This window comes from Lepidochelys kempii, chromosome 6 (genome assembly GCF_965140265.1).
Source record: "Lepidochelys kempii isolate rLepKem1 chromosome 6, rLepKem1.hap2, whole genome shotgun sequence".
Taxonomy (NCBI): domain Eukaryota; kingdom Metazoa; phylum Chordata; order Testudines; family Cheloniidae; genus Lepidochelys; species Lepidochelys kempii.
In genome coordinates this window covers 61,152,069-61,173,558 of record NC_133261.1, presented here as the reverse complement: position 1 = coordinate 61,173,558, position 21,490 = coordinate 61,152,069, and the positions used below count along the sequence as shown (strand labels likewise).

General features: G+C 50.9%; 1 protein-coding gene across 6 annotated transcripts in view; it reads left to right on the top strand.

The window, feature by feature from the left end:
• Positions 1-21,490, top strand: part of LRP4 (LDL receptor related protein 4) — a 104,765-nt gene that overhangs the window by 65,546 nt on the left and 17,729 nt on the right. Inside the window, exons 4-27 of one of the 6 annotated variants that reach the window (XM_073348231.1) lie at positions 2,011-2,124; positions 2,638-2,754; positions 5,124-5,246; positions 5,772-5,891; positions 6,022-6,147; positions 8,157-8,282; positions 8,749-8,883; positions 9,078-9,203; positions 10,163-10,393; positions 10,653-10,809; positions 11,431-11,648; positions 12,025-12,201; positions 13,249-13,374; positions 14,156-14,364; positions 15,097-15,178; positions 15,808-15,913; positions 17,050-17,251; positions 17,599-17,788; positions 18,033-18,164; positions 18,923-19,063; positions 20,101-20,187; positions 20,405-20,576; positions 20,676-20,838; positions 21,116-21,341. In XM_073348231.1, coding sequence (XP_073204332.1) covers positions 2,011-2,124; positions 2,638-2,754; positions 5,124-5,246; positions 5,772-5,891; positions 6,022-6,147; positions 8,157-8,282; positions 8,749-8,883; positions 9,078-9,203; positions 10,163-10,393; positions 10,653-10,809; positions 11,431-11,648; positions 12,025-12,201; positions 13,249-13,374; positions 14,156-14,364; positions 15,097-15,178; positions 15,808-15,913; positions 17,050-17,251; positions 17,599-17,788; positions 18,033-18,164; positions 18,923-19,063; positions 20,101-20,187; positions 20,405-20,576; positions 20,676-20,838; positions 21,116-21,341 — 3,606 coding nt within the window. Of the gene's footprint in view, positions 1-1,779; positions 2,125-2,637; positions 2,755-3,689; positions 3,767-5,117; positions 5,247-5,771; positions 5,892-6,021; positions 6,148-8,156; positions 8,283-8,748; positions 8,884-9,077; positions 9,204-10,162; positions 10,394-10,652; positions 10,810-11,430; positions 11,649-12,024; positions 12,202-13,248; positions 13,375-14,155; positions 14,365-15,096; positions 15,179-15,807; positions 15,914-17,049; positions 17,252-17,598; positions 17,789-18,032; positions 18,165-18,922; positions 19,064-20,100; positions 20,188-20,404; positions 20,577-20,675; positions 20,839-21,115; positions 21,342-21,490 lie in introns of those variants that run through there. The other 5 variants (XM_073348230.1, XM_073348229.1, XM_073348233.1 and 2 more) reach the window with 5 other exon arrangements.

Sequence of the window (21,490 nt, the reverse complement as noted above, 5' to 3'; positions counted from 1 at the left end):
TCCCATGAAGCACTTCCCCAAGCTTCCCAGTGAGCCGTGTTTGTGTGCTCCTTGTTCATGGAAATGCCTAACCCCTGCTAAATCCCACTAAACTGTTTGTCTGGCTGGTTTCCTGTGGCCTCAGGTTCCACTGTCTGACTCCACTGCTATGTGAGGCCATCCTCAGGGTCCTCTCCCTTCAAACAGCTTCACTGAGGAGTGTTGCAGGGATATTGGCCTGGTCAGAGGCCCGGTTACTCTGAGACATGGTAACCTGGCACCACATGAGAGAGCCCAGCCACTTTTACTGTACCACAATAGTTCTGGCAGCATCTAAGGCTGTTGTCATGCCAGTAAAGTTGTCAGAATGTGAATGGAAATGTACCTGATCTCTTGCAACTCCACCCTCTTCCTTCTGTGCTGGAGACAGGGGTTACTTAGGGATGTTTTTTTGTAAGTAAAGTGATTTAAATGCCCCTCCCTGCTCTATGGTTGCCTCATTGCACCCATCTCAGTGACTGTCAGCATGTGCTAGAGAATCCGCTTTTCCTACTGCACACATCAACGACCGCTCTCTGGAGCTGCACCGGACATTAGGGCTGGTGTCAGGCTGCTGTTAGATGCTGAGATGTGTGCTGTCAGGCTGGTGCTCGGAGCAACTCAACACTCCCTTCTCCCCAGGTACGCTGAGCAATGGGGGAGGAGTGTACAGGGTGATACATGTGTATGTGCTCCTGAGCCTGCTCCCAGAGCACCTGACTTGATGCTTTCCCTGATGACCCCCTTCCACCTCCCAGACAACTGCAGAGCTTAACTCACCCCCACCTAGTGCCATTTTGTCAGTCCTCAGAATGCTCCCCATGGGACTGTAGCTATTTAATGTGGACTATCCTGATCTCTGCCTCTTATATAGACTGGGGACGGGGGTGTGTGGAATTAGGGCTCTGTGGGTTCGAGAATTTATATGACAGTTTAGCTGTCCAGCTTTCCGGTATCTTTTCCATGTCTTTCTCAATCCATAGAGCTCATTAATCAGGGCAAGCGCACATGGACATTCCTCTGGACAGAGATTGGGATGCCCATAGATTTGGGGTGCAAGTGTTTGGTCATTTACGGCAATATTCTCTGGTTCCATCCCCTATCCCACCTTGAGAGATCAGTGCAGCAAGGCATGGGGTGGTGATTTTAATGGGAACTCTGAGACCAAATCTGGTGTCACTGAGAGAGACCCTTCCTCATAACTGTTACATGGCAGCAAATCTAGGGGAAACAGGAGACCTGGCAAACCAATATTATGTGTGGGACCCAATGGCAAGCTCCTGCTCCTGTATGGGGCTAACCCACAAGAGGGACATGTTGGTGAGAAGCATCTTTATCCCCTGCAGAGCGCAGTGCTGTGGAATAGGGCAGACTTCTGTGGACCTGAAGCCAAGAGCTTGCTTGAGATTGTCTGCTGTGGGCTTTGGCGCGTACTGTTGCTAACTTGTTTAGGTCTGATCCGTGCTGACCTTTTACCCTCTGCTGAAATGCTGAGTTGGGTGTTGGAGGAGTATGGGCTGTGGATAGGCCCTTTCCAGGGGGTAGGGAAGGGGAAGGAGAGGGATTTGGAACTGTGGGAAGGAGGAGGACAAAGTTGACTACATGCGTGAGCTCCCAGAAAGTGAGGTGAGCTGCCCAGTCTGCAGTACAGGAGATTCTTGTCCCAGTTGAAACTTTCTGTTGGATCCAGTTCCTCTCAATGAAGGAAGGGTCCCCCTGAAAAGATGCTGATACTGCAGCCCTTTCTCATTGTCCTGCAAGGAAATCTCTGGGAAGGGATCTGAAGAGATGACTTGGAATCCTGGGCTGGCTTTGGCTCCCTCTAACCTCCACCCCATGTTTTGCTGTGGTGATGGGGGACGAGTTTTCCCTTCATGGTGGCACCCTCTTGGAGGACATTGTTCCAAAGGTCCCCTTTGTGCTGGGGTGAAGACTTGGCTCTGTAAGGTAAATCAGCTTGTCTTCAGTTCCCTCTCGGCTGTGTCCTTGTAGCGCCACGGGAATGCGAGGAGGACGAGTTCTCGTGCCAGAACGGATATTGCATCCGCAGCCTGTGGCACTGTGACGGTGACAACGACTGTGGTGACAACAGCGATGAGCAGTGTGGTGAGTGGCATGACCATGCGAATGCCATGAATGGGGTGCCTGCGCGGTCGGCCTAGGACAGTTGCTTACAAAAGGGCTTGCGTACAGTCCCATCCACTGGGTGCTAATCTCCTAAAGCATGGTAAGGCCACACAGTTGGATGGCCTGAGATGAGCAGCTGGGGACATGCTTACCCGGATTACTGCTTGGGATCTGTCTGTGGGGCTTCTCTTCCAACCAGCAGCCCAGCCTAGTCTCATTTGTCCATGCTGGGACCTGTTGTTTCTTGACACAGAGCTCTGAATTCTTGAGGATTCCTTTCTAATCCAACACCCAATGCTAAACAGAATGAGCACTGCTGGTGTGCCCAGGCACCAAAGGGCATGGGTGTGTTTGGGTGCCCTGGGGGATTCAGTGGGTGGCACAGGCATATGTGGGTGCTCTGGGAGACCTGGGTACAGTGGGTGGCATGGATACGTTTGGGTACCCCTGGGGGACATGTGCTCTGATTGCATTGTTGTCTCTGGCTTGCAGACATGAGGAAATGTTCGGAGAAGGAATTCCGCTGCAGCGATGGCAGCTGCATAGCCGAGCACTGGTTCTGTGATGGCGATACAGACTGCAAGGATGGCTCGGATGAGGAGAGCTGCCGTGAGTATCCTCCTTCCCTCGTAGCCTTGGGAGCTAGCTGCTTGTCCCTGCTACCAACCTGGGGCCTAATGTGCCTTCTGTAATTGATGTTGGAAATGAACTGGCCCTGGTTGTGCTAGCAGTTTTGCTGTGATCCATCGCTGGTGGTGGGGGCCATCATCAGCCCCATGGTGTAGACGAGTACTGTCTGTCTGTCTGAGTGGTAACCTGGGCTGGCTGCTTCTCCCTTCTGCTCCCAGGCTGGTGTGACCTTGAGCCAGAGCCAGGGATCCTGTGCATATCAGATGGGCCATATAATGAAGTGGGGAAGGAGAGGAAGGATTCGTCTCCCCGCCCCTCCCCCTTTGATTCCTGCAGAGAATTCTAAAGGAGCCCCTCGTGCCTGCACACCCTTTGGAGTCCCTCTGACCCACATCTCTTTACTGGGATAGTTTGTTGAAAATTTTGTCCAGTATTAGCTAAGCGGATAAAAGAGCTGGAAGCAGATCTCTGGAGTGTGGGGGAGCCAGCAGCAGCTGTCCCCATTCTACAGGCCTGTAGCAACAGGGCCAGGATCCTGTTACTCCCTCCACCCCCTTGCTCTTGAGTCTCTGAGCGGCAGTTAGTGTCTGTGGAAGTTGCAGAGCTCCCCTCCCCCACTCTGCTCTCAAGGGCATTTTGCAGAATTTGTTCTAGATAGGAGGAAACTTCAAAAGGCTCTGGGAGGGGGATCAGGGCCGCCAGCTCCTGAAGGGTGGGAGGGGTATGGAGGGGGGGAGGGTGGGGGGGGGAGGGTGAATTGTCTTTTATCTCTCCAGATAATGAGAGCTGGCAGGGAGCCAGGGCTGCAAAGATTTCTGAGCTGGGAAAGGACTCTGGGAAGAATCCAGCCTCTCTCCTTCCTTCCAGCTCCCCCTGCCTGTCCCTTCCCTGCTGGCCATGGACAGGCCCTGGGGAAGGGAGAAGGAGACACTCCAACTTCCCGCTGCATGGCAGGATGGGGTAGAAATCGTGTCCCCTCCTCTCAGGCTTGGTTTGTGTTTCCCAAAGCTTGCCTAGTCCCTTTTTCTATTCTCTAACTGTTTTGCAGATAAGCATTATATTTGGATAGCAGGGTTGGTCTCCTACCCTCTCTCCTTTTATCCCCCTCTCCTGGGCTGCCAGCTGCCCTCTTTTCCCTGAACCCCACTGCCTGCCGGTTCAGCTCTCTGGAAGAGCACCTGGAGTCAGTCAGCTGGGCTCCTCTTCAGCATCTGGATATCAGACACTGGCATGAAATAAAGCTCTTACTGGATATCTGTTGCCTTTGCCCCATGCTCCCAGCTGGAGAGGCAGTTCTGTGTGAATTCCCAGCAGTGGCAGCTTTTGGTCCAGTCCCCATCCCAAAGCCTCTCCATGACTCCAGAGATCACCAAGTTATTAGTTGGGTTCTTTAGCCTCCATGTGCTTAAATGTTGCATTTCCTTCTCTGGACAGTGTCCCACGGCTCCCTGCCCAAGGTGAGGGAGGAATTCAGTCTCCATTGCACTGAACTCTCCAAGAATTCCTTGGTGAGGGCACGTTCCTGTGCAGCACCCAGCTGTCCCAGAGCAGGGCAGCGGGCAAACTCTTGACTCTGAATGTGCCAGATCCTGCACAGGGTCAGAGTCTGCTGGGAAGGATTTCAGTGATTTGGAGCAGTTTTTTTGGCAGCATGTCAGGGGAAGCAACACTTCAAAGGCCTGGTGTAAACCTGGGCACCTTGCTGCTCCACTGCTTACCTTCCCATCACATTTCTGAGTCCTTAAAGGAACAGTCCCATACTTCAGACCTGCAGTCTGACCTATCTCAAACCTCAATGCGGTGAGGTTCATCGCACCCCAAAGGCTGACTTTATTCTAAGAGGTATAGGGTTGGGAGAGGCTTGTTGCTTTGAGTCTACCCCTTACGCCACTCCCACCCCTTGAGGTATTATATAAGCCTTTATTATAGGGCAGTATGATCTAGTGCTCTGACCACAGAATGAGGGAGTTAGCGCTCCTGGGTTCTGTCCCTGGCGTTCCCTCTGTTGCTTCACCTCTCCATGCCTCAGTTCCCCATCTGTAACTCAGAGCTAAGGTTATGGTTCTTGTGAGGGTTAATTTCCGCAGGATGGATCCCCGTGTTGTGCTGAGTGGGTTGGTTCCATTGCATGCAGCTGTCAACAGCTTTCCAGTGAAGTGTCTGTGTCCCTGTCAGTGCTGTGGACACGCTGAGGGCTGGAGGGAGGGAGCGAGCCACTTGTGTACATGCACTGCACCTGCTGCATTGCGTGTCTGCCAGGCCCCTCTTGTTCCCACAAATATAAGCATAAACTGGCTTGGTCCCTGCCCTTAGCCTTTCTTTCCCCTTGGTTTCCTTGTTAGCATCAGATGTTCCAGCCACAGCCTGTAGCCTAGAGGAGTTCCAGTGTGCCTACGGGCGCTGCATCCTGGATATCTACCACTGTGATGGGGACGATGACTGCGGGGACTGGTCTGATGAGTCCGACTGCTGTGAGTCAGCAGCAAGGGAGAGTAATCCCCTGGGTCCCCCTGGCAGCTGGCACATTGATCCAAATGGGAGGATTTGGCTGGAGCTGGGGAAGGTGTCCCTCCCCAGTGCCCTGGCTGGAATTGGTTGGGGAGGGACACTGCCTAGAGGGAAAGTTCCTATTGGTGGAGCCCAAACTGCTTTTGTTGGCTTGGGTGGCAGGGTCATTGTCTAGCTAGGAGCTCTAGATACAGGGGCTGAAGCATTCAAGAATGGGTCAATTACATAAGAACGACCATAGTGGGTCAGACCAATGGTCCATCTAGCTAGGTATCCTGTCTTCAACAGATGCCAGTATCAGAGCTTCATGGGGAGTGTACAGAACAGAGCAGCTGGAGTGATCCACCCAAGTTCCCTTCTTTGCTTCTGGCAGTCAGAGATTTAGGGTTGCACTCAGCATGGGGTTCAAGTTCATGCCAGTTCGATGTGAGGATGGCCTGGGGGGAATTGGAATGCCTTGGTACTAATGTGCTGTGCCCTCTCTGCAGCATCTCACCAGCCATGCCGCTCCGGGGAATTCATGTGCAACAGTGGCTTGTGTATCAACGCAGGCTGGCGGTGTGATGGCGACTTCGATTGTGATGACCAGTCAGATGAGAAGAACTGCAGTGAGTGTCTGGGATGCCAGGCAGAGGCTTGATCTGTGGTGATGATCTGGAGTGAAAGGGAATTCGGATATGGGGCTGGTGGGCTACATTATAATTGCTCTGTATAGTAGTTTTTCCTCTGTCTCCCCAGCCACATCCATGTGCACAGCTGACCAGTTCCGCTGTAAATCTGGGCGCTGTGTCCGTCTGTCATGGCGTTGCGATGGAGAGGACGACTGTTCTGACAACAGTGATGAGGAGAGCTGTGAGAACACAGGTAGGTCTTGGCAGGGGGCAGCCGCACTGTTTTGTTACAGCTAATGGCTCTGAATTAGACATCATAGGTGGCTAAGCACTGATTCCTCCACCTCCCCCCTTTCCCCACCCTTCAGCAACAACTTCTGGTATGGAGACTGCACTTATTGCATTAGTCAATAACATCTCTGTAGATATTGACTGAAGTTCAAGTGTCCATGCTGATCGTTTTAGAGCTATCAGCTGTTGTAGGTACCTTTGTGCAGGAGACGCTAATCCTGAAAATGCAATTACACATGTAACCACAACTACAAGGAGTATGATAACACCACTGGTCCTCACCCCAGTAATGAAAGGTATCTAAACAAAAAGTCAAAGGAATGATGACAGCCAAGAAACCAAACCAAACCTGCAGTACCCCTGAAATAAAATATCAGGGGCAGGATGAATGGATACATCCAACACTATAATAAAGCCAGCTCTCTGGAGAGTCTTCACTGAACAGCCAAGACCTACCATAAATATGGTGAAGGTCAGCTGGTAACAGTTAACTGATGGGATCCAATGCGCACACTCTGTAAAATGTCTAAGGATTTGTCTGGCCAGGAATGTTACCTAATGTTCAGTGACTTATAGTAAAGTTGACCTTTAAGAGTCCAAAGCTGGTGCTGAAATTTGGCTCAGTGGAGAATTAGTCTTACCAGCTATGAAAAAAAACATAGGACACAAGCACCTTCCAGACACGTAATTTCCAGTGAGACAAAGCTGATCAGTTGGTGTTGCTTTAGTCTGTCTAATCAGCTATTTGAAATCACAAATCCAGAAATAATATGGTATCTTTCTGTCAGTTATAATGAACAAGTTTCAGATGTTAAAATGGCTCATTTAAACTGTGGCTCTGCTCTGAAAAGTGACTCTGTAAATATATTGTTGGATTCCAGGTTTGTGTCTCTATCTGGATCTTTTATTGGTGTCCATCACCATAGTCTTTTGATTTTTCTTCTCACACATCACTTGTAATAAAGGTTCTGGAGGTCAAATTATTTCATTAGTACATCTGTAGAGCCCCATTGCCTTTCGTGGGTTTGCCCAGGTGTTACCATAACCAATTCCGCTGACGATTTACAAGAAGGAATCGGTTCCAGCTCCCTCCCTCTGAGCTAGGTTGGTTCTGCAAGACTAATAGGAGTAAACAGCAGTTACAACGTATTTTAGTAATTCGGATCATCAGATCTGACTCTGATGATAAAGATGATCCCATTTTATATAGTGACCTTTTACAGTACAAAATTAATTTCAAAAACAAATAAAAGGAGAAAGGAAGGTCCTGGATAAAACTGCACAGCGTCTGTCATCAGCAGAAACTGAAGAGTGTGGCTCACTTGTGAAATCCTCTTTCCACAGCTGATTTTTCAAGGCTTTGTATAAATCCTAGTCCAAATCCATCAAAGAGCTTTCCATCTAGAACAGGGTAAAACTCTGTTTTCGACAAATGTAAGATTGCATTGGGGTGACATCTCAGATGATGAAAGGAGGAGGAAGCGTACAGGCTAGCTCCTCAGACGCATGTTGAGAAGGGGCCCAGGACGCTTGTGGAATCTGGTATCAACAGGAATTAAACCATGATCTTGCACTCAATCTGAGAGAAATAAAATATCTGGACTTCTTCGTAGAGTAACAACACTTGGTACAGTCTGGAGGGGAATCTGAGGTCCTCTGAAGCAACACAAGGGAGGAGGCAGTAGTGGGGAGTGTAAAGTGAATTGAAGCTGCTTTCCCAGGATCCACAGAAACACAAAACAATAGGTTCAATCTAATCCCAAAAGAGAAGACTGTAATGAATGTGATGGAGATGCAGTAACCTAGCACAGCCAAGGGGTAAGGGTGCTCTTCTCTTCTCTTCTCTTTTCTCTTCTATTCTCTTCTCTTCTCTCTGCCCTGGGACTTGCCATTCTGTGCAGCAAACCTCTGCTGAGCTGTTCTTGTTTGAATCCTAGTTCTGGGTGTGTGACTTCCCTTCTGCCCCCACAGGGAGTCCCCAGTGTGCCCCTGACCAGTTCCTTTGTGGGAACGGGCGCTGTATTGGCCAGAGGAAGCTGTGCAACAGTGTGAACGACTGTGGAGATGGCAGCGATGAGAGTCCCCACCAAAACTGCCGTAAGTCTCCCCATTCCCAGTGCCTCATGGTTGAACTGGGGACGGTGGGAGTCACTGCCCGTGATGTTATTGAGAGCCATGTGCCTAGGGAAAGCGACCATAGTGATCTTAATAGGAGTTATGAGGAAGAGACCCCATCCATAGTCTCTGGGCTGATTGATGTGCAAGCTTGGGCAGGAGCAATAGGAAGATCAATCCTAGTGCTGTCAAACACCTGAATGTTTTTTCAGAGAGCGAATTCCAAAGGTTCCTGTTCTAACCGCAAATGCACAGATCTTGGGAGGAGTTGTTACCCTCTGTCTGAGTGGAGTGTTGCTGCCACCTGAGGAGATGCGGCCTTCTTCAGGACGTGTCTCCTCCCTTCTGGGTCAGCCTCCTCCACAAGGCTGCTGCTGTCTAACAGCTGAGCATAATAGCAGCTGCCTTGTCTCGTCTCTATCCTCTTTACATGTTACTGCCCCTACAGGTCCACGGACAGGTGAGGAGCACTGCAATCTCAGCAATGGGGGCTGTGCCCAGAAGTGCCAGATGGTGCGAGGGACGGTACAGTGCACCTGCCACACAGGTTACAGGCTGCTGGAGGATGCCCGATTGTGTCAAGGTGAGCCGGCAGGGTCACAGTCATTCTATTTCTCCTCACTGCGGCAATAAGGTACTTGCAGCTGGAGGTCTATGACAGGAGTGGAAGTTGGAACACGGACATAGAGATAGAGCAGCAGGGAGATGTGGACAGCTCCTGGTAGGGGTGGGAGCTTTGTGACCTAATTGTAACTTTGTTCCCTTGACCTTTTGTAGATGTGAATGAATGTGCTGAGGAGGGTTACTGCAGCCAGGGCTGCACCAACAGTGAAGGTGGCTTCCAATGCTGGTGTGAGCAAGGCTATGAGCTTCGCCCGGACAAGCGCAGCTGTAAAGCCCTGGGTAAGAAGGAACTATCAGCTCTGGCATGCACACGTGTGTGTGTGCACATGCTGGTAATTCAGTTCAGTAATACTTGGTTAACCTGGCTAGGTGGATAAGTCCTATTAATATGTAAGAGAGGTGGGGCTCTCAAGTCTGTGTCAGAGATTCACCCTCCAGGTTTACTGTCCAATGGTTGGTAGCTGTGTAGTGCCACAACTCTCCCTGCGCTAGGGTCAAGCCCAGCTCCTCTCCTTCTGGCTCCCTTGTGTCCCGGACCCTGCAGCAGAAAGAATTTCCCTGTCATGCTGGTTGCACAGTCGTGCCTCTGTGGGTTTGGACTGTGCTTTGTAACCAGAAATGGAAACAGACTCATGATCACCAATTCTGTATTGGCAAGGCTCTGCTTTATGTTTTGCATATTTCATTCTCTGAGTGTGGACACGATGTGCTTTTAAAGACACACATTGTTTTCACCTTAGCTTGGTTACTTAGCTCCCCTAATGTAGCATAGCTCAGCAAGTGCTGTTGTATACCTACTTACAAGACAAAACCAAAAAAAGAAAGAAAAAAGGCAGCCCCCTCTGCTAAGCTTGCTCTGACTGTCTAGGACTGACTGACTAACTGTTGTCTCACCTGACCTTTCAGACTGTAAGCTGTGTTGCAGAGAGGGAGGGCGGAGTACACCATATGCTTGTGATGTCAGCATACTGTGGGCAGGTGCTTGTGTCTGGTGGAATGGCTGCTGGGGCTGATGTGAGAAGCTCAGGCAGGGGATGGGGTTGATCAACTCTTGGTGCAAAGTGCTTCAAAGCTGCCCAACCCAGTGTCATTAGTGTGAACACTCACCTTGTCTCCTCTTCCCAGTGCTTTACACCCACCAGTTGGCTCTCTGGTACCAACGTAACGAAGTGATAACACTGGGCTCAGAGGCTGACCATGCCAGGTTCCCCTCATGCTCTCTTCTGTATGTCCCTCAGGGCCAGAGCCAGTGCTGCTCTTTGCCAATCGGATTGACATCCGGCAGGTGCTGCCTCACCGCTCGGAGTACACCTTGCTCCTGAACAACCTGGAGAATGCCATTGCCCTTGATTTCCACCACAGCAAGGAGCTGGTGTTCTGGTCTGATGTCACACTGGACCGCATCATGAGGGCCAACCTTAATGGCAGCAACGTAGAAGAGGTGGTGTCCACAGGGCTGGAGAGCCCAGGTGTGTGGCCAGGAATCAGAGCAAAGGCATGGGAAGCTGACCAGACCACACAATGTGGGAGTGGAGGAAGAGAGAGACAGCTGGGATGTATCCCCTGTGTATGGCTCTTGTTAGATGGGGATGGTGGAGGGTACTCTCCTCCTGGAGTTTATCTAGAGGCTGGGTCTCTAGTGGGATTGAGGGAGAAGAGGAATTGTTCCTAGCAGCATAATCTGCCCTCCTTGGTTTTGGTCTGTGATTAATTCTTCCCCTTGGCTAGGTGGACTTGCCATTGACTGGATCCATGACAAGCTGTATTGGACAGACTCTGGTACATCTCGGATTGAAGTGGCAAATCTGGATGGCACGCACAGAAAGGTGCTTCTGTGGGAGAACCTGGAGAAACCACGAGCAATCGCACTTCACCCCATGGAGGGGTGAGTAGGGGCATGGGGCTCCACTAACTCCTCTGTTGGACTCTATTGCGGGAACCCTCTAAATCAGTGCTTAATTTGTGCGAGGGCTTGCCAGGGCTGACCCCGACACCTCTAGGCTTGGAAGTTCATAGCCCCGGCATCTCTGGGCTTGCCATGTCAGTTATGAGAGTAAAAAAATTGCTTGATCCCTAGCACCTAATTGGTTGAGCCCCGGCACCTCTTTCGTTACAAATTAAGTACTGTTCCAAATACATGGGACTCAGCAGTGAGGGCCCTATCCTTGATCTAGACTTCTCCTTGTTTCGTGGCCCAGGGCTGCCTCAGTGTGCGCACAGTATTGCCTTTGATCACAGCGTTAGGGAGCCTTACGAAGCAGGAGGCTCCAGGCCAGGATGCACCCATGGAGTGTTTGCCCTTCCCTTGGGTGACTGCAAATTGAATCCAAAGAGTGGTGCATGGCAGGCTAGGGGGCTGCTCTTGGCTTCCCTGTGATCGAGATCAAGTATCCCATGGCTTGAGGTTACAGAGCCAGCTTATTCTCTCCTTGCTGTGAAGTGATGCCTGGTGCCATACTTAGGGCCTCAATTTCCTAGCCTTCAGGCCTCTCCTTCTCTCCTCTAGCACCATCTACTGGACAGATTGGGGCAACACACCTCGCATAGAATACTCCAGCATGGATGGCTCCAATCGACGTATCATTGCTGATACGCACCTCTTCTGGCCCAATGGGCTGACCATCGACTATGCTGGGCACAGGATGTACTGGGTGGACGCCAAGCACCATGTCATTGAGAGGGCTGACTTGGATGGGCGGAACAGGAAGGCTGTTATCAGCCAAGGTGAGACCGAGGCTTCAGCTGTGGGGAGAGCTATGCTGCACCAGGAAAGATACAGCAGCACAGAGTGAGCTTTGGAGCAACCTGTATGAGGGCTACTACATTTACTTTCCATTCCCTCAAATCCCTGAACACCACCATGGGGTGAGTCTGCCATACTTCTCCCATCCCTTGGGGACAGGCTCTGCCCCTCTCATCCCAGCCCTTGAAGAGAAGCACAGTTATTTTGGTGAATGCTGGATTTGGCTCTGCTGAGTCTGTTAGGGTCAGAGACCCCTGGGTGTGCAGAAGCGCCCCAGAGGGACAGGCTCAGGGGCTTTCCTCTGGTTTTCCTGGGGTCCGGATTAACCTGTATGTCTGTGCTGGACTCTTGCTGCAGGCCTCCCACACCCCTTTGCTATCACAGTGTTTGAGGATAGCCTGTACTGGACGGACTGGCACACCAAGAGCATCAATAGTGCCAACAAATTCACCGGCAAGAACCAGGAGATCATCCGCAACAAGCTCCACTTCCCCATGGACATTCACACACTGCACCCTCAGCGCCAGCCAGCAGGTAACTGCAAAGGGGGCAGGGAGACACATCTGCAGGGGGAAAGCCAACCAGCTGGGGACCTGTCACTGCCCAGCGTCTACGGCAGGGAGCATCCAGGCCTAGGGGCCTCAGGGATACTGTTCTATCCACTACTCACTGTCTCCCTTGTGAGACCCACGCATGACCCCAAGTTTACCTCTGCTACCAGAGTCCAGCACTAATTTCTCCATCCAGCAACTTTTGGTTTGATGTTATTTCAAGGCTCTCATCTCCAGTTATTGGATGGGTGTACCACAGCCTGCCCCCGCCCCCTTGCTGGCACAGGGGGACAGTTGCTTTCTGATAACGAATGTTTAGGGGAGTGATCCCCAAACTGTGGGGCGTGCCCCCCTAGGGGAGTGTGGTGGAAGGTTTGGGGGGGTGCAGTGGGGCCTGGGTCAGCCCCCATAGGGGGCAAGGAGGGAGTGCCTCCCAGCTCCACTCTGGACACGCCTCCCCCAGCCACCGGCTCCTGACTGCAGTTCCACTCCTGGCCATGGTGCCAGCTGCAGCCTGACGGCGGCCCCGACCGTGGCCCCGCTCCCGGCCACAGCTCTGCTCCCAGCCGTGGCCTCTGGCTCCCAGCCCCGAATATAGCCCTGTTCCTGGCCGCAACCTCAGCTGCAGCACTGGCGCTGCTCCCAAGCATGGCTCCCAGCCCCAACTGCAGTTCCTGGTAGGGGGATGTGGACCAGGTAAGGGGGGAACGCAACCAAAAAAGTTTGGGGACCACTAGTTTAAGGCTTGTCTAAACACAAGTTATTGTGAAATAGTTACACCACTTTAAGTTCACTCCCTACCCTATTCCAGAATAATTTCCCTATGTAGACAAGCCCTTTGTGCCCATGTCCCTGTGGGGCTGGTCTTTGTGAATGGGCAGGAGGTTCAAATAGCTACCCCAGAGTAGAACATTTCCCAGCTCTTGTGTGTGTGCCTGCGTGTTCTCTCTCTGCCCTCACCCCTGCTACATCTCTTGCTCTCTTTATTGGTTGCCTTATGCGTGGTTGTTTTTGTTTTTGGCTATTTGAGCAGGGAAAAACCGCTGTGGGGCCAACAATGGGGGCTGCACTCACCTGTGCTTGCCAAACAGCAAGGATTACACCTGTGCCTGCCCCACAGGCTTCCGCAAGACCAGCAGCCACACCTGTGCTCAGAGTAAGTGGGGTGGGATCGGAGCCTGCATGCCACAGTCCCAAATGCTCCCAGTCTCGGATGTGCTCACGCAGCCCCATGTCCCATGTGTAGAAGTGGGTCAGAAATCTGAGTAAGCAGCAGCTGTGTCACTTCCAGACACAGGGTGAGAGGGGTGCAGCAGGAAAAGCCTTTAGAAGAGAGTAGGGTAACATAAAAGGCCTGCTGTACGCTCACGTTCTCCTTTTGCACCCCCCACTCCAGCCCCACCTACTGAGCACCAGCTTGGCACAAGATGTGTGCTTGCTTTGCATGTCCACTCCAGCCTACTTACAGCTGAGGTAGTGCTGATGCCACAGTTGAATGGGTGTGTCACCTGGAAACTCCCACATAAACTACCCCCTTTGGCCTTTGTGAGGAATGAACAGCTTAATTCCAAGGACTGCAAGGGAGTTACTCCTGATTTACAGTGCGCTCAATTACAGGAGAATTAGCCCCCTTGTCTCCTGGAATCAGAGAAGATGGCAAAGCTACCTGCTGTAGGTCAGATCTGTGCCATCCTCTGAGGGCCATAGTGGGCTTGTTCTTTGCAGTGTGATCTCTCCCACCCCCAGGAAACAGCTGCCCATACTATGTTCTCCTTCCTCCCCCCACACTATTCCCAGCAGTGAGGGCCTGGTGTGTGAATCAGCATTGAGTGGTGTGTATGCAGTGGAGCTCCGATGTAACAGGAGAATTGTCTGTGTCTGTCACTATGTTGTTGAACTTAGAGAAATTAAAAGAAGACCTTTCGACCTTTGATCAGGTCTTGACAAGTTCCTGCTTTTTGCCCGAAGGATGGACATCCGTCGGATCAGCTTTGACACAGAAGACCTGTCAGATGATGTCATCCCCCTGGCTGATGTGCGCAGTGCTGTGGCTCTGGACTGGGACTCAAAGGATGACTATGTCTACTGGACAGATGTCAGCACTGACTCCATTAGCAGAGCAAAATGGGATGGCTCAGGCCAGGAGGTACAGTATTCTGTATATGTGGGGTTACTAGGCCAAGCAGCTTCTGGGGATCTCAGCCTTCTGTGTTGTGAATCTGGCTCGAGGTTTCTGTATGAACCATTGGGGCTGTATCAGCCTTCTGCGGGTCTGCTACCCTGGTCCTGTCCATGCCCACATTAGTTTTGGCTCCTGTTAATCGCTGGTGATCCGAGGTGAGCTCTTAAACCTTCGTGTGTGCTGTGTTTGCACCTCCTTGTCTGGGACTCCCTGCAGTTAGGGCAGGAGAAAACATTGATTTGTAAATACCGAGCTCCGGCTTTGATTTTTCACAGGCCGAGTTTCAATAAAACGCAAATGAACAAGGTTCTAAATCCCCTTTTCCCTGGCTCAGCAGGAACTGAGAGTGTGGCAGGGACTGTGCTTTCCCTTGAGTTACTTTCTCGGCATCCCCTTTGACTCATGCTCAGGCTGCCATTGACAGAGCTCAAGAGTTTGGCGGTTGGGGAATGAAATAAAGGTAGAAAATGGGGATGTCCAACAACCATTCTTTAAAAGTCATTTTTGAATTCTAAACTCCTCAACACTTTTTCTCATGTGGATTTTTGCTGCATGGATTTTGCTAGCCTGAGTTGTTTGTATTGCTGGCAGTGGACAGGAGGAGAGCCAGGCTCAAGGACTTTTCTCACTGGAGTTTCTTGTTTGGTGACCTTTGGAGTTTCTTGTTTGGTGACCTTTGTTTTGGTTCTTGCTCAGGTTGTGGTGGATACCAGCTTGGAAAGCCCAGCTGGACTGGCTATCGATTGGGTCACCAACAAGCTGTATTGGACTGACGCAGGTACTGGGGTCTTCTGCTCTCTACAGGCTGTAACCTTCTTCCCTGTTCATAAAAACTCAGTATTAGCTTGGCAGCCCGATCTGTTTCAGTTTTGTCTTTCTCCATTTGGCAAACATGGGTTCTCCTTTCCCATCTTTCTTATGAAGCAGGAACCAACTTGGCTTCCTGTGTTACTTCTAGTGGGGCTACAACCCCATTGCTGATGTCTGCAGGAATGTGTATGTCTGAGGACAACAGCTGCTCGTTGCAGAAGGCTTTCACTTATGTTTTCCAGCCACGTACCTCAGGACAGAATGGTTAGAATCTGGAGGATATTTCTGCCAGAGAATTAGAGTTCTGAGGTATGTCAGGAAGGTATCTCCCTAGACATCCTCTGGGGCCTTGCCAGATGCCTGTGATGGTCTGGCAGAGCACTGCCTCCCATCTGCACAAGGTTTCAGCAGTTGCTGGGGTTGGGAAGTTGAACGTGAGAGTTCTCTGCTGAGTAAGTCTGTTCCACACTCACTCTAGTCCTCCCAGGTCAGGTGAGGGGATGGCAGGCAGGGAAACGGAATCACTGTATCAATGTTTGTTTCTTCTGTCTCCTGTGGTTCTAGAGGTCTTTGATCTTTCTCTCCTGATCTCTGTAGGAACAGACCGGATAGAGGTCTCCAACACAGATGGGACCATGAGGACTGTACTGATCTGGGAGAACCTAGACAGACCACGAGATATTGTGGTGGATCCTGTTGGAGGGTGAGAACTTCTTTCCTCTGAGGATTACATGGCAATAACTTCTGTGTCTCTGAACTGTTTGGATTTGATTCATTGTGCCATTGCCCTTATATCGGACACTTTTTGGAGCTTAAGAGAGACGCACGCCTAGAAAGGCCTCCATAACAGGTCTACCAAGGACTGAAAAGAAGGGCCTGACTTGTGGATGCTGATGGCATCGACAAGACAACCAGCAGGCACTTCTAGAACAGTCAGCTCAGAGTGATAGCTCTTATTTTGGGCCTCCTCCCACTCACACAGTGTAAATCAGGAGTAACCCACTAGAGTCCATATAGTTACACTAGTGTAAAATAAGTTTGAGAAGAGAATGAGGGGTTTTATTTATTTATTTAGGGTGTTCTTCATTCCACATTGATGCTGAGCTCTTGTGAGGGCCCTGCTATCCGCTTGGCCATTAGGTTAATCTGAAGACAGAGAAGTGAATTACACTGGCATATCACCAGCTAAATTAGTGCAAACATTATAGGTCCCAAGTGAGCTGCAGAATCAGTGGGCCCAGGAATATTAAATCCAGTGAGAGTCTCCAACATTTCCCACAGAAAGAAAATCTCAAAATAGCAGGTTTGTAGGAAATGAATTGTTGTAATAAAAGCTTCTGCCTTTGAGCCACAGGACCTTGCAGAGCCAAGCATCAGACTAGGTTGGGTGGCTGGGCTCAAACCCAGCAGCTCTTGCTTCCCAAGTGCTGGAAGGCTGGAATAAATCTGCACTGTTCTCTTCTTTTGTGTTTACTGGGAGGCTGATGCAGAGCAGCTCTACTTCCATCTCATGATTGCAGGGATTTGAAAACGGTTAAGAAATATCTTCTTAAGGCAATAATAGGCCAACTTGCTTCTGCATCCTATTTCAGTCTTACCATCTCCCTCCTTCTTGCCAGGTTCTTGGCAGAGGAGGGACTATGGATTCTGGACCAGGACAATGTGTATAAAAATGTGGCAGGGCCCTAAGAAAGGAAGCACAGATCATGTTAGCCTGACACTGTTTCCCACTGGCTGCTGAAGGCACCAAGACACTTGACTTCTTTAGCTAATGGTGAGCAGCTGTGGGAGCAGGAGCAGGAGTGCAGGTGCTCACTTCCCTTTGGGCCCCGTGTTCAGGTTCATGTACTGGACTGACTGGGGAGTCAGCCCGAAGATTGAGCGTGCCGGTATGGATGCCTCCAGCCGCTTGGTGATCATCTCCTCCAATCTGACTTGGCCCAATGGGCTGGCCATTGACTACGAGTCTCAGCGCCTGTACTGGGCGGATGCTGGCATGAAGACCATTGAGTATGCTAACCTGGATGGCAGTGAGAGAAAGGTAAGAGAACCATGCCAGAGGGAAGGGGAGGCTGGGATACTGAATGCCTGTCCTACAGGGCAAAGTGCCGGCAGGAAAGAATGTCATGGGCCAAATGGAAGTAAAGTGCCCATATCAAGACATTGTCAGCTACTTGTACAGAGAGAAAAGAGCCCCCTTTTATGAGTGCAAAGTATGTGGGCAGCCACCTATCCCACACCAACCTTTCCCCACCTTGATGCTACCAGGCCATTTACATATCACCTTTGTTGTTCTCCAAGCCCCATCCAGTCTAGGGGATGACTGGAGGTGTGGGTGGAAGCACTACCATCTGATTTCCTGAGGACTTTTGTTTTGGGGGCTGACAGGTGCTGATTGGAAGCAATCTGCCCCATCCATTTGGACTTACTCTTTATGGTGAGCGGATCTACTGGACAGACTGGCAGGCCAAGAGCATCCAGAGTGCAGACAGAAGGACGGGGCAGGCTCGTGAAACGCTGCAGGATAACTTGGAGAACCTCATGGACATTCATGTTTTCCACCGGCACAGACCTACAGGTACAGAGTCAGCCTCACCCCCATGGGGAGCTCTGAACTCACCCAGGCTCTTGCTGCCCTGAATATCTGGAGTGCGTGTGTAATAAATCCCTATTGGCCTCTTAAAGAGAGTGTGCTCCCATACCCCCAGCCTGCATCTCTATAGCTGTTGCCCACTTTGATAGTGACCGTCCCTCCAGGAGCCCAAGGCTGAGCTCACGGGGGTGTGCCTGTGCCTCATGGTTTTCTCCTCTCCCCCTTCCAGTACGCACAGCATGTGGAGTTAGTAATGGTGGCTGCAGCCACCTGTGCCTCCTGGCACCTCTCCCTAAAGGTTATAGCTGTACCTGCCCCACTGGTATCAACCTCCAACCTGATGGCAAGACCTGCTCCTCTGGTAAGTTTCCTCTGTAGGGTTCCCACTGTAGTTGGATCTCAGGCCCCACGTTCCACTCCTGGCCCCTTGGCACAAGTTACTGGAACCCACTCCTCATGGGACTTGGTTGTGACTCCACCATCCTCGGCCCCTTGAGAAGCCCATGTAGTGCTTGTGCCCTCAGGACTGGTGGTAAAAGTCGATGGGTTGGCTTGGGGTGCCCTGGGAGGGATGTGGGGAGATTAAATTATCCAAAAGGAAAACTTCACCAATGTGATGCCATATGGTACATCTGTATGTCAGACTCTCCCGTAGATCTGTCTTGAGTTTGAAGTGGGCTCAGTCCCTTCCTGGAAAGGTGTTGTACTCTACAGTACAGCTGAATAGATCCTACCCCTCCTCTCACAGCCACCTTCCCTTTCAGTACCATGAAGAATCTTGGCTTCAGGCCTTTGAAGCAATAACTCTGCATGGGTCCCATCTTGTTCACCTCAGTAGGAAAACTGGTTTCCACTCCCCCACAATTAACACTTCTGTGAAGGCTTTCCCCTTCCCACCCCACAGGTAACTAGAGAACTGTTCTGTGTTACTCAGTGGAGTGGGAGAGTCTTTCCATGTATGGTATTTCAGATCTAGGACCTTCCCTTCTCCCTAAAGGTTGAAGCTGTCTCTTGGGTGGCTCAAGGATATGATTCAGCAGACGGTGCCCAAGGGACAATTGGCTTGACCTTCTCCCTGCCCTTCACTGACACTGTTGGTCTATCCTCAACTTTCTGCAGGGATGACCAGCTTCCTGATCTTTGCCAGAAGGATGGACATCCGCATGGTGTCCTTGGATATCCCGTATTTTGCAGACGTCGTTGTCTCAGTCAATGTCACTATGAAAAACACCATTGCCATTGGGGTGGATCCTCAGGAAGGTCTGAACTGCCTTGTATATCTAACCACATTCACAACTGATTATTTCAGGGCTGCAGCTCTTAATTAACGGTGTCTCTCTGCGGGAAGGCACTGCCAGTGGTTCACTCGGTGTCCATAAACGTGGACAGATGTAGGCTCCTGTTTCTCCAATGCATGCTGCATAGATTCCCTTCCTTCGCCACTGTTGTGATTCTAAGACAGGCTCCAGTTGGCTGACATGCAGGGCTAAAACCCCAACTAGCTGGAAGAAGCGGCCTTGTTCATTGAGACAGGCTCACGTAGTCTGAATTTAAATAATTTGCTCTCCTATCTAAGTCTTGTTAATGTAAAGAGAGCTGAGTTGGTGGCTGTTGGTTACACTGAGGGCTTGTGTACACTTGAAATGCTGCAGCTGCGCTGCTGTAGCATTTCAAGTATAGACACTCACTACAGTGCTGGGAAGGGTTCTCCCATTGGCGTAGGTAACCCACCTCGCTGAGAGGCAGTAGTTCAATTAACAGAAGAATTCTGTCTATGTTGCTCAGGGCTGTGGATTTTTCACACCCCTGAGCAATGTAATTGGTTTGACTTAAATTCTGAGGATTGACTTGGCCTGTGTATCTGGCATTATCTGTCTGGGTTGAACCCCATTTTGTGTGGTGGGTGAGAATGTCTGAGTCTTGTCCTCTGGGACCATCCTGAAATCCAGACATGGGTCTGATTACACTATTGGTCAGTAACATCTTAAATAATAAACTGCATCATTCTGTACAGGGACCCTTTCAAGAGCAGCCGTGAGCTCCCCAGAGGCAGTGTTCCTCACCATTCACTATGGCACCTCCCTCTGGGAGAGGCTGGAACTGGAGGAGCTGTGGCTTTTCTATCCCTTTAACTGAATTACTGTGACTCTGTGTCCTATGGCGCTGGACACTGACAGACCACTGGACTGCATGACCCTGCTGCTCTTCAGAGTAATCCAGGTGCCGATAATCTCAAGGAGGCCTGGGGCTATATAAAGGAGTTTGCTGATTTTTGATTTTTCCAATTTCCCTACCAGGAAAGGTTTACTGGTCAGATAGCACGCTGCGGAAAATCAGCAGGGCTGCCCTGAATGGCTCACAGTATGAAGACATCATCACCACAGGTGAGGGATGCTTTGCCAGAGTGCACCATATCTTTATGTGGCAGCCTGGAGCGGAATTCCTTGGGTTTCCAGCTCTAGGGGAGTCAGGGGTGAAAGTCCTATAGGTACTGTAGGGGGAGCACTCCCAGACTTGAGTGGTGAGCAGGGGCAATCCCCAGGGTTATCTGATCGGTGTTGAAGGATGAGAAGTTACCTTGGTACAATTCTGCTTTCTCAGGTCTGCTGACCACAGATGGGCTGGCAGTGGATGCTATTGGCCGCAAGGTATATTGGACAGACACGGGAACCAATCGGATTGAAGTGGGCAACCTGGATGGATCAATGAGGAAGGTTTTGGTCTGGCAGAACTTGGACAGCCCAAGGGCAATTGCACTGTACCATGAGATGGGGTTAGTGCTGGCAGGGTACTGTCTTGAGGAAGAAGGCCTGGAGGCATTAACCTCTCTGCTATTTCTCTGATGTGTTCTTGGCTTTCCCCTTTTCCCTAGATACATGTACTGGACGGACTGGGGTGAGAATGCCAAGCTGGAACGCTCTGGCATGGATGGCTCAGGACGCCTGGTGCTGATCAGCAACAACCTGGGCTGGCCCAATGGGCTGGCAGTGGATAAGGCTGGATCGCAGCTGCTCTGGGCCGATGCGCACACAGAGGTTGGTGTCTTCTCTGTAATGATTCCTATGGGATTAACATTGCAGCCTTGGTATCCTAGAGGCCGTTTCTGAAGTCCCTGGGTAAGGTGTCAGAAAAGAAAGGAACTGTGTGGAAGCACTCTGAGACTTCGTGTGGGCCTGGGCTGTTGGGGATGGTGGACCAGAGCCATGTTGCTTACTTGGACTCCAGTCCCAGCTTCACACATGCTTGTCTTTGCTCAGGACATTATCTAAGGGAAAGGACTGAACAGGGTGTTCCTTCTTGCCCCCTCTCTAGCGCATTGAGGCTGCAGACCTAAATGGTGCAAACCGCCACACCCTGCTGTCACCAGTGCAGCATCCCTATGGTCTCACCCTACTGGACTCATACATCTACTGGACTGACTGGCAAACCCGCAGCATTCACCGGGCTGACAAGGATACCGGCGCCAACGTCATCCTGGTGAGGGCAAACCTGCCCGGCCTGATGGACATTCAAGCTGTTGACAGGACACGGCCCCTTGGTGAGTTTCCAGACTGCCTTGGAGCCAGGAGTATCATCAGGCCTTGGAGCCAGGAGTATCATCTCCATATGACTAGAGGGGCCTCTGGAAGCTGTCATTGAGAGGGCTCTTCTGGTATTTCATTGGGAGATCATGCAGGGCCGAAAATA